The sequence below is a fragment of the Dysidea avara genome, chromosome 5 (genome assembly GCF_963678975.1).
Source record: "Dysidea avara chromosome 5, odDysAvar1.4, whole genome shotgun sequence".
Taxonomy (NCBI): domain Eukaryota; kingdom Metazoa; phylum Porifera; class Demospongiae; order Dictyoceratida; family Dysideidae; genus Dysidea; species Dysidea avara.
This window is the reverse complement of record NC_089276.1, coordinates 36,437,678-36,451,392: the sequence shown is the minus strand read 5'-3', so window position 1 is coordinate 36,451,392 and position 13,715 is coordinate 36,437,678. Positions and strand designations below refer to the sequence as shown.

The following is a 13,715-nucleotide window of genomic DNA, read 5'->3' as shown; positions in this document are numbered from 1 at the left end:
ACACACACACACTAACTATATGTGTGTAGCTTTTACAAAGTTTACAGACACACACACACCCTGATAATTACTAACCACATTAACAACATTCAACCACAGGTACACAAGTGGTGTATGACCAAAGCTAGTTATTGACCTTGCAAAGTGGCTGGCAATTAGAGAGGAATTTCTGCCATGCAGTTGGACAAACACCCACCAAACCACACCACAAAACCAGCCAAACAGTTAGGTGAACTAATCAACAAGCTTTAATACTTTGTACACAACAAGATGACAAACACACCACTTATCAACACTATATTGTGTCTTGTGTGTGTTGCTATGTGTAGTGCATGTGTATGTAGTGAGAGTATGCACGTGGTGTGTGTGTCTATAGTGGCGAAGTACAGCAGTAGTATTAGAAGGCAAACCAATAATGATTATTGTACAATACCCATAGCTGAGAAATTTAACAGCCTTGCATCACACTTGAATAAAGTGAAGCCCCCTAAAAGATGTGTTTAGAACAAAACAAAACATAACCAACGTGAGAAAGTGGCTTGTGTTGCTGTTTAAAGGTGGACTAGTTGTCTGCAATTAATGTATCATGCTATGCACAGGCACAGGTGGTGCTACAACAGGCTTGTACAGCCAACACCATCCAGTTGGCCAACAGGTGTGAATGGGGTCATTCCATGTACTAAATATATTCATTAATGGTGTAGTTTGTGGTGAAACAATAGACAATGCGGTGTATTGCTCACCACTAATGCTGGCCATTTGCTCCTCTTCAGCCGCGCTGCTGTGATGATCTTCAATTTGGACTGTAAGAAGAAAAGGCGGCAAATAATTACAGAATCACGTCATGTGCCTGCCGAGTAAGCACTCGCGCAGGACATGAAAAAAAAACATTAAAACACACAAGACGTCTACCAAAATCGCCATTATGAGGGCACACAAGATCTACTTTATTTGACATTTCAAAACCTATAGGATCGTTGTCTTTGTAGAGAACATATAAACTATTCACGCGTACACACAAACAGGGACTGAACATTTTTACCTTAACAAAGTCTTGCAACACTAAACTCTTCTACTTTCCAGCATTCCCGATACAAAAAATGCGATCTTTTAAAAGTGAACATAAATTTAGCGCGCAATATTCTAACTACAAGCACTAGGTTAACGCGCACGCGCCTTGCACACTTGACGCCTCCAATGCCTCTACGTAGCTCACTGATTGATCATCGGTATGTAATCTATTGCTTGGTTGAAAACATAAGGCTGTTCAAGGCGTTCTCATAACTGCTCTTGGTATTTTTTTCCATTGTTACCTTTTGGGAAAAAAAAACAAAGTCACAGTTCATACACCTGACAAACTGGGTCGCCATACTGTCAATAATCATGCATGCATCATGATTATTGACAGTAATGTACAACAAGGCTCTGATTGCACATATCTTTGATCAAGCTTGGAAGCCTAATCATAGGACAACAGCTACAATACCAGCATAGATTTAGAAACACCAGGCCTATGATGCCTGCCAGTAGCTATAATGCCAAAAAGTTATTTTTAGCACCAATGCTCGGTGACATCTGTACTATTTTTAGTAGTCACGTGATAAAAACGTAATTTTGCTCGCGGTGAGTGAAGTGGTGCCAACGTGGCAAGCAATGCGTGTAAACTGACGAGTTTCAAATCCAGCACATCGTTCTGTTGAGTATTTAAACACACTGAGTCACCAACATGGGTAGAAAAATTGAAGAAAAGAAACAAGCGATCCTAGAACTGAGATCAACCCGAAACAAGTGAAGATGGGAAACTTTTTGCAATCAACACTGAAGAATTTATTGGAAGCGTTCACCTTTCAAAACAACGCAAGGCTTGTGATGCTGGGTTTAGATGCCGCAGGCAAGACCACGATACTGTACAAACTAAAGTTGAACGAAACAGTACAGTCCATCCCCACTATTGGCTTCAATGTAGAAACAGTGCAACCAACCAAGAATGTCTCTTTTACAGTGTGGGACGTTGGTGGACAAGACAAGATCCGTCCATTATGGAGGCACTACTTCCATGGATCAGAAGGACTTATCTATGTAATTGACAGTGCAGATAGGAGCAGATTTAGTGAAGCTAAGGATGAATTAGCCTGGATCTTAGAGAGTGATGAAATGGTTGGAGTTCCTCTGGTGATACTGGCTAACAAGCAGGACTTGCCTAACGCTGCATCAACCAGTGAGATAATGACAAAATTAGAACTCAACTCGATTCGCAACAGACCTTGGTACATTCAGTCCACATGTGCAGTCAGTGGAGATGGTGTATATGAGGCTATGAATGAACTGTCTTCAATGGTGAAGAAGTTTCAGAAGAGCAAGAGTTAAGATCATCTTAAACTATTTTTAATACAGTGTAATACTACTATTCACTTCACATCAGTTTCCATGTATGTACTTTTGTCTGTACAGCAGAGTTGAATGATTGTATATGTTTTTTGTGGCACAACTAAATGTTATCATATCTACTGTTGACTTACACATCACTTGTTTATTAGACAGTAAATTTATAGACACATATGGCTGCTAAATGGTATAATTTTGTGGGTATCTGTTGAAAAAGGTGGTTATTGGTTTGAAACATTTAAACAGAGGAGGTTGGACATGATATAAACGCTACTAAATACTATTATGGTTAATTGCATATTTCCAAGACGAAGATTAAGCCATAGATAGTATATAAAAATCCATCGATTTATCCATAGATAGCTGATGAAACTTGCAACGCACGTGATCCCTTAAGATTTCAACAGCGATTTACAGGCTTGGAGTAGTGGGGTTGAATGGGGTAGATTGCCCTATAATGTACTAAACTTGAGGTGCACGTTTTGAATAGTGCTTGTTAAAACTTAGCTGAAGGCTTGGCTATACTTTCAATACAAACATATGCGCTCACGTGTGCCGTATTCAACCTCCTCTGCATTTAAAGTATAGGGAATAACTATCATGGTAAAATGGCAACACTACTAGTCTATAAAAACTATAATATTATTGTGCTTCCTACCACACACGTACACCTTGTTACACATCCTGTATGAGCTGAGTCCAGCAAGACAGTGTGGGATGACAAGGCAGACACTGCATGGCTTAGTCACTTTATGGTTTAGTGCTGGTATGAGGTTAACCTGCTGCTCTTCGAAATTAGTAATCTGTGTGTAGTGAGCACCTGTGACCTTCTGCACCATGGATGTGTGATGTTTGTAATAGTTACACATGATCATGCAACTGTCCTGATGTGAGTCCTGATGAGTTGCAAACTACATAAATGGATAATCCAGCGTGGGACTTTTGTGACAACCCCTACACTCCCTCGTAACTTTCCTTTAAGCTATATAGTTGTAGTGTTTGTACACAATTTGTGCATCTTTAGACAGATGTAGGAGATTCAGAAAAGAGGACATGTTCTGCATTTATTGAAAGAAATTAATTAAGATGGATTTTGAAATATCACATTTCCTTAAACACTGCACCTTCAATATAGCTGCATGCATTTGAGTGGTGCCATAAATTTCAAGTTGAAAATAATAGCTTAAACATTGTTTTCGAGTCACATAGTGGCTGATTTTGAAAGTCACTGCATGATATTTGGAGCTATAAGGTAGTAAAAGCCACGGCTTCAACCAAGTTAATGCAGTAGTCTATCAAGAACTCATATTAAGCCCATAGTACTGACACATGTTACACATCCAGCAATAAACAGTCTTCAGTTTTCATCATCACTTCATCAGTTGATGATCCTTCCTAGTTTAATAACCAGTGTAGATTGGACTTGTGGACAACAATGTGCCCAAAACTATGTCATTAGTGTCTCTTGATGCATATTCTTGTTTTAGGTCAGATACAGATTTCACCAGACTACTATATAGTCCAGTTAGTGGGTCTATCTGCAGCTGGTCAGCAGTACTGACCCAAGCATGCACTTACAACCCTGGTAGATGCTATCTGTTGAAGTACTTGAATTGGCTACTCAGAAGTTAGCTACAACAAAATTTCTCGGTGGTGCAGCTAGAAACTCCATGCATGGTTGGCGATTGAGCAATATAAAACATATACATGATCATTATACCATTTCATCATCAGTAATATTCTTTCCAGTTCATTATACACTAGCTGCTTGCATTGAACAGTAACTCATACAGTTATTTGATGTGACTGTTTTAATTGAGTATCTCAATTAAATTTAGTAGCTACTTCTCAGCAACAATATATATGTTTTAATTATATAGTCAGTTTATCATAAAATCAATTTTTTTCGGTTTAACATTACAAGAAATAATGAAGTTTTGGGCTCTGCAATATACTGAGCTAGTTATACAACTTTATAGGTGGTGCCTACTTCTCAGTGTTAAAGTGGTTATATAAACTACAATATTAAAATGCTGCAATGTAGCTATTCAGTACAGTAGTCTAGACACAAAGAGCATAATTGAGTTGTATATATATTTACATAATATTTCACACATGTGATGGTAACATGGAGAAACAATAATCCAACTGTCCTTGTATCACATTGTCATGTAGTAAGTGTGGCTTTATTTGGCAAGACGCTTACCAGTACCAGTCATGAGGATTTGGATGTATGAGCACAGTAGTGCAGAGGTGTTATATACCAATGATCTCTGCAAGCAGTGCCTCTGGTCCAGTGATGGTGTATACTGATGCTATAGCTTTAGTGCATTTGTGGCACCAAAATTATGTCTTTGATCAATCATATAGATGTAGATGAGCAGTATCTAAATCATGCTGCTGCTACAGAGAACACACCTTCATAGCTAACAAATATAATTGCTTGCTTGCTTGCCAAGTGATTGCAATTTATTACTACGTACTTCAAATTTCTTCAGTGTGAAAAGGTGTGGTAGTGATAATACAACTACTGTATGTAAAATATATGTTCTTTTGTCAGCTAAGCATCACAATCTAATACATACAATATTCTAGAATTTTTCCAGGAAGTTACGCAAGGTAGTAACAGTGGAAGGGTCTCATCACATTACTAGGCTCACACAGTAAAAGTGACATAGTGACCATTACTACTTTTTGTGGCAAATCCCAGTGAAGGTCATTGACAAAGTAGTGATGGTCACTGGAAATTGCCACAAAATGTAGTGACGGTCACTAGGTAGTTTTTACTGTGCACTTAAATTACTCAAATTCAAATACCAAGAGTGATTAGCCATATGGCCAACAGACACATGCTCAGGTTTCTCAACATGTTAGTCTTAGTTTCAGTCGTCTCTTTACAAGTAGAGTTCATTTTAGGGGACTACAGCTACACATTTTTTCTACTCACACACAAAGGACTAGCTGACCACATGAAACACTATAAGATAGACTTGTCAATATTGTGGCTACAGCTGTGTATCAGCTATCAACAATGGAATAATAAGATAGAGCTTGCTGACTTCAATACTCGAAACATGTGGATGCAGCCCATACCACATAACATACATGTACAGCATAACCTCATGTTAAGGAGAATGGTATAGCCATCACACAGTGGAGGATCATCACAAGAAATTTGACAGTAGTTAAATGGATGGCAATACAAGCCTGCATGTTAGTGTTGCAACAGCAGAGCTCTACTATACTCCATTTGCCTAAATATTTGTATACATGCAACCTTAAATCGAGTAAGAAGAATGTCCTTGAATATACATGTGGTATCATCACAATAGCTAGGTAGGATTACCATTATCATTGTAAGGATAATACATGGCGATTTATCACAATCATAACTCAAATATTTACTAATAAAATAAGTACATTACCCATAATTATTATTCATGTATCCAACTCCAAGCTAGAAAAGTGTACCGTGGGCAGGGAAAGTTACGTGTAGGAAAACTTTGCAAATGATACCCTACTTTGTATACCAGCAGAAAATTTTTGCAAAGCTGACTGTGTAATCTGTTGATGTCTTTGTGTATAAATATAGGTATGTAGGAAGCTAAGGGTATAAAAGCTAAGGGTATAAAAGTTTCGTGATGGCCAATGTAATCACGAAATTCGCAAAACTTTTTCCCCACGTAACTTTCCCTGCCTACGATAGTAAGATGATCTTAACTCATACTCTTCTGGAATTTCTTCACCATTGAAGACAGTTCATTCATAGCCTCGTATACACCATCTCCACTAACTGCACATGTTGACTGAATGTACCAAGGTCTGTTGCGAATTGAGTTGAGTTCTAATTGTGTAATTATCTCACTGGTTGATGCAGCGTTAGGCAAGTCCTGCTTGTTAGCCAGTATCACCAGAGGAACTCCAACCATTTCATCACTCTCTAAGATCCGAATTAATTCATTTCTTGCTTCACTAAATCTGCTCCTATCTGCACTGTCAATTACATATATAAGTCCTTCTGATCCATGGAAGTAATGCTTCCACAATGGACGGATCTTGTCTTGTCCACCAACGTCCCACACTGTAAAAGAGACACTCTCGGTTGGCTGTACCGTTTCTACATTGAAGCTACCAATAGTGGGCCTGACAACTGTTTCATTCAACTTCAGTCTGTACAGTATTGTTGTTTTGCCTGCGGTATCTAAACCCAGCATCACAATCTTTGCGTTGTTTTGAAAGGTAAACGCCTCCAATGAAGTCTTCATCGATCGCAAAAGATTTCCCATTGTAGATTGAATTTTAATGATCTCTTCGATTGAATCTTTTACGATCGTTTGTTTCTTCTCCGTTCATTTTGGTGGCGTAGTATGTTTAAATACTCAACAGAGATTTGATTCCCGTCAGAGCTTGCCACGCTGGCACATAAAATCACGTCACTACTAAAAATAGTACACAAGCGTATCATTGAACAATTTATGGCTAAAAATAGCGTTTGTCCTCTTATTACAACGTCCACCTTATGATAGATGCTATGCACAGCTACTGATGCACCAACAGAATATACCATAGAAAGCACCCTCCATAATCTATCTCAGGCCAATTAAGACAATGCCGGCTCCCCAGCCACATGCAAAATCCTCATGCATCGGCTAAGACTAACTTGCAGAGGCTGTACAGGATGAAGATTAAAGCTTTGATGTAGAGCACACTGGCTGTGAGATATGTGAGATAAGGGCAGGTCACCGACAACTTACAGTCAAATACACTTGGAGTTTATAAACAGCTACATTAATACAATTGCATATACTTTTGTCAGTGTAGTATGTAAATCAAAATTTAGTACAAATAGCTACAGTACTTTCTGAAGTATTTACAGTTTACTTTTCATTGTATTTAGGTTGTCCAAGTGACTTGACTAGCTACTTGATTGTGAAGCTTTGGAACTTTCAAAGGTATTGTAATCTTCGAAGGTGGTTTTATCCCTCCAATGCTTTGTAAACATAGATATAATATACTGGTGTGTCTAAACAACTATGTGCTTTCTAGGAGTTTGCAACCAACCAAATTAATAAATTCTAAGCAGCTGTATACTAGAACCTGTGCACAGCCACAACAAAATGTGAGACCATTATGGGTGTACACCCATCAGTTATGATCAATGGTACATAAGCTTCGAAGCTTTCTTGTAAGCCGGAAGCTTCAGAGAGGTTTAAATTAGACCTTCATTCTCAGATGGTTCCAGCCCTACTTAATTGTCTATCTATACACTGTACGCATGTTATCTATACAGACTAATCTAGTAATCTATACTGACTAATCTATAATTTAAAAAAAAGAATGAGAACAATAAATTAGTCAATGCAGGCCTCCTTCAGCTGCTGCAAGGAAGACATCACCTTCTTTTACTGGATGGCCTCTACAGCGATGTCCGGTTGTCACAAATGCATAAAGTCACACTACTAAGCAGCACAAATGACAAATCAAATGGCAACCCATAACCACTGAATCAAAATGTTCCTCTCGTTTAATACTGAGCTACTCTGCAAACTGATCTCTTTAAAAATAGTGGCTTCACGAGCCACCCCACTGGAGGCACTAGGGGGTGGGGGTGATAACACCATGCTTAACTTCTCTGATTCTTTGAGCATATACTTATTTGCTTCATACCTTCAAAACAAAGCAGACAGAGAAGAGGGGAGATTGCTGGATGCATTTGGATAAAACACCCTCACATCCCTGCATGCTGTTGAGAACAAAACCATGTTTCATATCAGCCCTCAGTGAGAAGCTTAGAAGTGAGATCACGCACTTCATTATGACGAGTGGTGGGAAAGTCACCTGTAGAACAATCATAGAATGGTCCACCCAGAAGGGCGATCCACAATGAAACTTAATTACCAGGTACACTGGGAAAGCCCAATCATACCCAAGACATGTACAAATTATACTGTTAAATTGTAAGGCAACATGCTAGCGGCTCTATTCATGTACAGGAGTATAATAATAACATTAATGTTTCATTTGTTAGTCTTCATCTCTCATGTCAAAATATTTCCCTGCAGTAGTTACTGGAGTGTGTACAGACAAAGCAGACACCCACAAAATTGCAGTGCTAGTTTTTCCAACAAGAAATATTATGTAATAGTGGATGGTGACAGTAAAATTAATATTCTTCGACCATTGAAGTGATGTCATTGGGAGCAATAATAGTATTAGAGAATGCTGTCTCACTTATCAAAGTATTGAAAAAAAGTTATTTTCTTAGTTGGGGGCACTGACTCCTGTTATGCAAATTACATCACTTATGGTGGTCAAAGTATTTAATTACAAATATTAATATATCTAATTACAAGGTTCAGTCAATATTATTGTCAAATTTAATCTTAGAAGGCTAAATTTGTAAAATTTTCCTGTGAGCTGCAGCATGCCCCAAGATACCTTATATAGATAAAACATTCTCTTCATCTTGAGTGTACTTCTCACACTGTCGTATAGTTTAGCTATCAACCAGTTGTCATATTGTTTAGCCATGCACCACTATAAATGTCCCTAGCTTAGCACCCCTTGGGAAATCCTAGATCTCCCCACTGTGTATTACAGCCTTTCTTCTGTCTATGTATGTACATACATGTAGAATGATGTACCCTATTGGGTTGAATAGCTATATATACTTCTGATAGTGATGTGCATGCATTGTAATGACCGCCACCACAAACATCATGAACATGCATGCATTGTACAGCTATTGCATGGATGTTCTTTTATAGTGCTTCCCTTTCTTTGCTGTATCATGAGCTTGGAAAAGTTTTAAAAAAATGTGTCTGTAAGCAGACTTAGTGTTAATACATAAATATTAAATACAAATTTTGAAAGCACTTTATCTAAGTGAAATCATTTTTTTCTAGCAGCTTTCATACAGCATAAATGCTGCAGTATGGTCATAAATTGAGTTCATAGTTGAAGTTCAAGGGATCTAGGAGTTGGTCTTTGTTCATTATAGTTTAAAGAATTTTAATGCCGAAATTTTAAAGTAGTTGACTGTTCTATTAGAGTATTTCAATGTCTAGTGGCTTATTGAGCAGTTTTACCCCTTTGATCCCCTTTTGTAGAAAAGATTAGCTCATATCACTCTTTAAATGTTTTCAATTCCCATATACATGTATGCTTTAGATGCAGCTGCACCTGTATTGTGGCTTCTACTATCTTTCTAGCTGGTACTGTAAAATTTTGGAGGGGATGCTTCAGCCCCCATGCACCTTCCTAAATCTTCCCTTGAATAGATAATAAATACATGTACCTCATAATTATATAATACATTGGATATTTGAACATGGTAACCATGGATGCAGCTAGATGCTTGATGAGAGCCGGAGTTATTAAAGTATGGGGTGAATTGACATTTTACAGTGTACATGTACATAGCTGTAACTACTGTTTATAGCTTATATGTAGAGAACTAGAGATAGATGTTATCAGACTAGTGACTCTTTAGTACTTTTCCTAATGCATCAATATCCTTTGCTAAGTGAGGACTCCAACTTGGAGCACAGTACTCTACATGTGATCAAACTAAAGTTTTGTATAACACTGTTAATATTGGTGCTGATCTAGTTCTGAAACTATGTCTCAGTCTTCTCCATTGGCATTACTTGCAATTTCATGGCAATGAATGAAGAGTTGAGCCCTGTCTGGTGTAATCCATACACCTTAGTCTCTTTGTTCTGTTGTAGATTCTAGTTTTCTGAGACCTGATCATATAGGATATAAATGTTGTTCTCTCCCTACCTAAGTGTATTACAGTAGTGCACCTCAAAGTACTATATTTCAGTTTGAAATAAAATAGTAAAATTTCAACATTTTGAGGTGTTTTGATAATCCTATAAAGTTTGGAGTCATCAGCATACATGTCTAGTGTACCTTGAAGTCCGTCAGTTATTATGTCATTTACATACAAAATAAATAGAAATGGGCCGAGCACTGACCCTTGTTGTACTCCACTCATAACTTTAACCCACCTAAAACTAGCTACTACTATTAATTAACAACCACACACTGTTGTCTACTAATCAAAAGTTCTCTTATCCACATTAGTAGGTTACCACTGATACCATGAGGTTGTAGTTATCATACACTACGATAGTAGTACATAGTAAGGACCACAAAGGAGTAGGCGTGGCCCACAAGATAATATCATCCAAAACACAGCCTCAATTTCCCTTGACGACAATGAGGCAGTATTGGTTATGTGAAACTAAGCCCAAACAAGCTTTCAGATCGGCCCGAAACACTTTCAACAAGTTGCTACAGAATTTTAAAAATAATTTATTTAACAGAATTTTCTACTGACTGACCGACCAACTGACTGATGCCTTCAGACAAGTGTAACTCGATAACAGCTAAGGCTATATGGGCTTAATTTTTCCACTGTTTGACGTCGCTTCAGCCAGACAGGTGCCTTTTGGCATACCGCAGTACGTACAATGCATTCTTCATGGACTTACCAGTGACCTCCTTTGTGTCTCATCCATCTTTGCTGACAGCGAAAAGCGTTGATTTGGCAATAGCACGTGATGGCTTCCCTTCGTAACAGAAATCGTCCGTATTTGTCATAGTGGCTATAGCAGAGGTATGTTTCAAACAGTTCTTGATTCAGTCGTACTGCTGTGTAACGGGTTGAACATAGCTGACAACAAAGCGTAATGGATACTTGTTTTTTTTTTCAATGATGGCAATATAAAGATGAAAAACACACATACAGTCATTCAGTTACTTAAAGCCTGGCCTCGCTAACTGCCAGGGAAATATCACCAGCTTCAGACAATAACTGGGGCACTCAGCACCATTTCTTTGATGCACAGTAGAGATATAGCACTTCTTATTGTTTTACTGTGATTTAATATTGTGCACTACTCAAACTTGTTTCGGTATTTTTTTATCGATGTGCTATGGTCCCTACTCTAGTTGAAAATTCCAAATTTTTCTGTGTACTAAATTGTTATATATAAACTCAATGGAAAAGGAACGAAAATAAACTGTGTATACAGTAGTACACATATGACACAAGAGCCTTGATTTATTGCATAGATAATAATTATCTATGATCATTGGTATGTACATAAGCTATTGCTTGGTTGAAAAAATCCTATCTCATGCATAACCTTTGCATGTCCAGTATTTTTAAATTTCATTTTTTTTTTGTTTTGCTTTTGCTTCTGTTTTGCAAACAAAGTTTATCTATATTAAAAAGTCTGCCACAAAGTCACAGCTAAAAATAACACAGTTAGCACCTGACAAACTGGGTCGCCATATTGTTATGCACGCATCATGATCATTGATCAGTAGTATAATACTATTAAAATGTACATAAGGCTCTGATTGCATATACCTTTGATCAAACTTAGGGGCCTAACCATAGGATAATAGCTACAATGCCAGCATATATTATAAATCCCAGTGGTTTAATCTATGTCTATAATGCCAAAAGTTATTTTTAGCACCAATGCTCGGTGACATCTGTACTGTTTTTAGTAGTCACGTGATGAAAACGTAATTTTGCTCGCCGGGTGAGGGATGTGGTGGGGGTGCCACTCTTTCCACCGTATTTCATATCCCTATAGACCTTAGACGAAAAACGGTAACCAAAAAGGCGAAAAAAAGAGTGCAATCCTGATGGGAAACCGAACCCGGGATTCCAGTGTGATAGCCCAGTGTGCTACCGAATGTGCTACCGCTGCCAGCTCCCTTTTATAAATGTGACTCACGAAGTAAGCTGTATATAGTAAGAAGAACCTAACCCTAAAGGTGAAGAAGAATCCAAAGCTGAACTCTAACCCCTAACGCTAATACCACTAGACGCGTCCCCTACAGTCGACTACTCGTGGAAATTACTGGACGTGACCCCTAAAGTCGACTACTCGCACAAATACTGGACGTGTCGACTATAACGCGTGCCCTAAAGTCGAAGAGAGAGAGAGAGCAACAACCGGAAGTCTGGATGCTTTACGTAAGGGTTATGAAAGGTAGTGAAAAGAGTGAAACCCGGGAGGGGTGCCAACGTGGCAAGCAGTGCGTGTCAGGCTGACGAGTTTCAAATCCAGCACATCGTTCTGTTGAGTATTTAAACACACTGAGTCACCAACATGGGTATAGAAATTGAAGAAAAGAAACAAGCAATCCTAGAAGATCAACACTCAACCCGGCAATCAACTGAAAATGGGAAACTTTTTGCAATCAACACTGACGAATTTATTGGAGGCGTTCACCTTTCAAAGCAACGCAAGGATTGTGATGCTGGGTTTAGATGCTGCAGGCAAGACCACAATACTGTACAGACTAAAGTTGAACAAAACAGTTCAGTCCATTCCCACTCAGGGCTTCAATGTAGAAACGGTACAGCCAACCAAGAGCGTCTCTTTTACAGTGTGGGACGTTTGTGGACAAGAAAAGATCCGTCCATTATGGAGGCACTACTTCCATGGATCAGAAGGACTTATATATGTAATTGACAGTGCAGATAGGAGCAGATTTAGTGAAGTTAAGGACGGATTAGCCTCGATCTTAGAGAGCGATGAAATGGTTGGAGTTCCTCTGGTGATACTGGCTAACAAGCAGGACTTGCCTAACGCTGCATCATCCAGTGAGATAATGACAAAATTAGAACTCAATTCAATTCGCAACAGACCTTGGTACATTCAGTCCACATGTGCAGTTAGTGGAGATGGCGTCTGGGAGGCTATGAATGAGCTGTCTTCAATGGTGAAGAAGTTTCAGAAGAGCAAGAGTTAAGATCACCTTAAATTATTTTTAATACAGTGTAATACTACTATTCACTTCACATCAGTTTCCATATATGTACTTTTGTCTATACAGCAGAGTTGAATGATTGTATATGTTTTTTGTGTAATGTTATCATATTGCTGTCGACTTCCATCACTTGTTTATTGTAGGTAAATTAAATTAAAGACACATACAACTGCTAAATGGTATAATTTTGTGGGGATCTGTTGAAAAAGGTTAAAGTATGTAAGGAATAGCTATCATGGTAAAATGGCAACACTAATAATCCTATAAAAACTATAATGCTTCCTACCACACATGTACACCTTGCTACACATCCTGTATGAGCTGAGTCCAGTAAGACAACACTAGAATTATGGGATGACAAGGCAGACACTGCATGGCTTGTTCACCATGTTTTAGTACTGGTATGAGGTTAACCTGCTGCTCTTCCTGCATGATCCCATGCTGGCCATGCAACAAACCACATTAATCATAATGATCTCCATTCTGTAGGAGATCATGAAAAGACCAACCAGAAATTAGTAATCTGT

The 13,715-nt window shown here is 38.3% G+C and overlaps 4 protein-coding genes across 5 annotated transcripts in view; 2 read left to right on the top strand and 2 right to left on the bottom strand.

Annotated features, from left to right (window-relative positions):
* The window catches only part of LOC136255409 (multiple PDZ domain protein-like), a 32,199-nt gene extending 31,039 nt beyond the window's left edge, over positions 1-1,160 (bottom strand). For both annotated transcript variants that reach the window (XM_066048162.1, XM_066048163.1), the window contains exons 1-2: positions 1,043-1,160; positions 744-803 (exon numbers count right to left, since the gene is read on the bottom strand). In XM_066048162.1, the coding sequence (XP_065904234.1) occupies positions 744-759 (16 nt within the window). In that variant the 5' untranslated portion in view covers positions 760-803; positions 1,043-1,160. The remainder of the gene's footprint in view (positions 1-743; positions 804-1,042) is intronic.
* Positions 1,161-1,603: 443 nt separating this feature from the next.
* On the top strand, positions 1,604-2,525 carry LOC136255588 (uncharacterized). Its single transcript, XM_066048390.1, has one exon. The coding sequence runs from the start codon at positions 1,795-1,797 to the stop codon at positions 2,365-2,367; it is 573 nt and encodes a 190-aa protein (XP_065904462.1). The 5' UTR covers positions 1,604-1,794; the 3' UTR covers positions 2,368-2,525.
* Positions 2,526-5,882: 3,357 nt separating this feature from the next.
* LOC136255680 (ADP-ribosylation factor-like) lies at positions 5,883-6,838 on the bottom strand. The gene has a single exon (XM_066048493.1). It carries the CDS (start codon positions 6,669-6,671, stop codon positions 6,102-6,104), a length of 570 nt encoding a protein of 189 aa, XP_065904565.1. The 5' UTR covers positions 6,672-6,838; the 3' UTR covers positions 5,883-6,101.
* A 5,088-nt stretch (positions 6,839-11,926) lies between these two features.
* On the top strand, positions 11,927-13,365 carry LOC136255683 (uncharacterized). Its single transcript, XM_066048498.1, has one exon. The coding sequence runs from the start codon at positions 12,598-12,600 to the stop codon at positions 13,168-13,170; it is 573 nt and encodes a 190-aa protein (XP_065904570.1). The 5' UTR covers positions 11,927-12,597; the 3' UTR covers positions 13,171-13,365.
* The last annotated feature ends 350 nt before the right edge of the window (positions 13,366-13,715 follow it).

What these genes read in the sequence shown, in the direction of transcription:
- LOC136255588 (XM_066048390.1), top strand. Translation starts at nt 1,795, where the DNA reads ATGGGAAACTTTTTGCAATCAACACTGAAGAATTTATTGGAAGCGTTC.
- LOC136255680 (XM_066048493.1), bottom strand. Translation starts at nt 6,671, where the DNA reads ATGGGAAATCTTTTGCGATCGATGAAGACTTCATTGGAGGCGTTTACC.
- LOC136255683 (XM_066048498.1), top strand. Translation starts at nt 12,598, where the DNA reads ATGGGAAACTTTTTGCAATCAACACTGACGAATTTATTGGAGGCGTTC.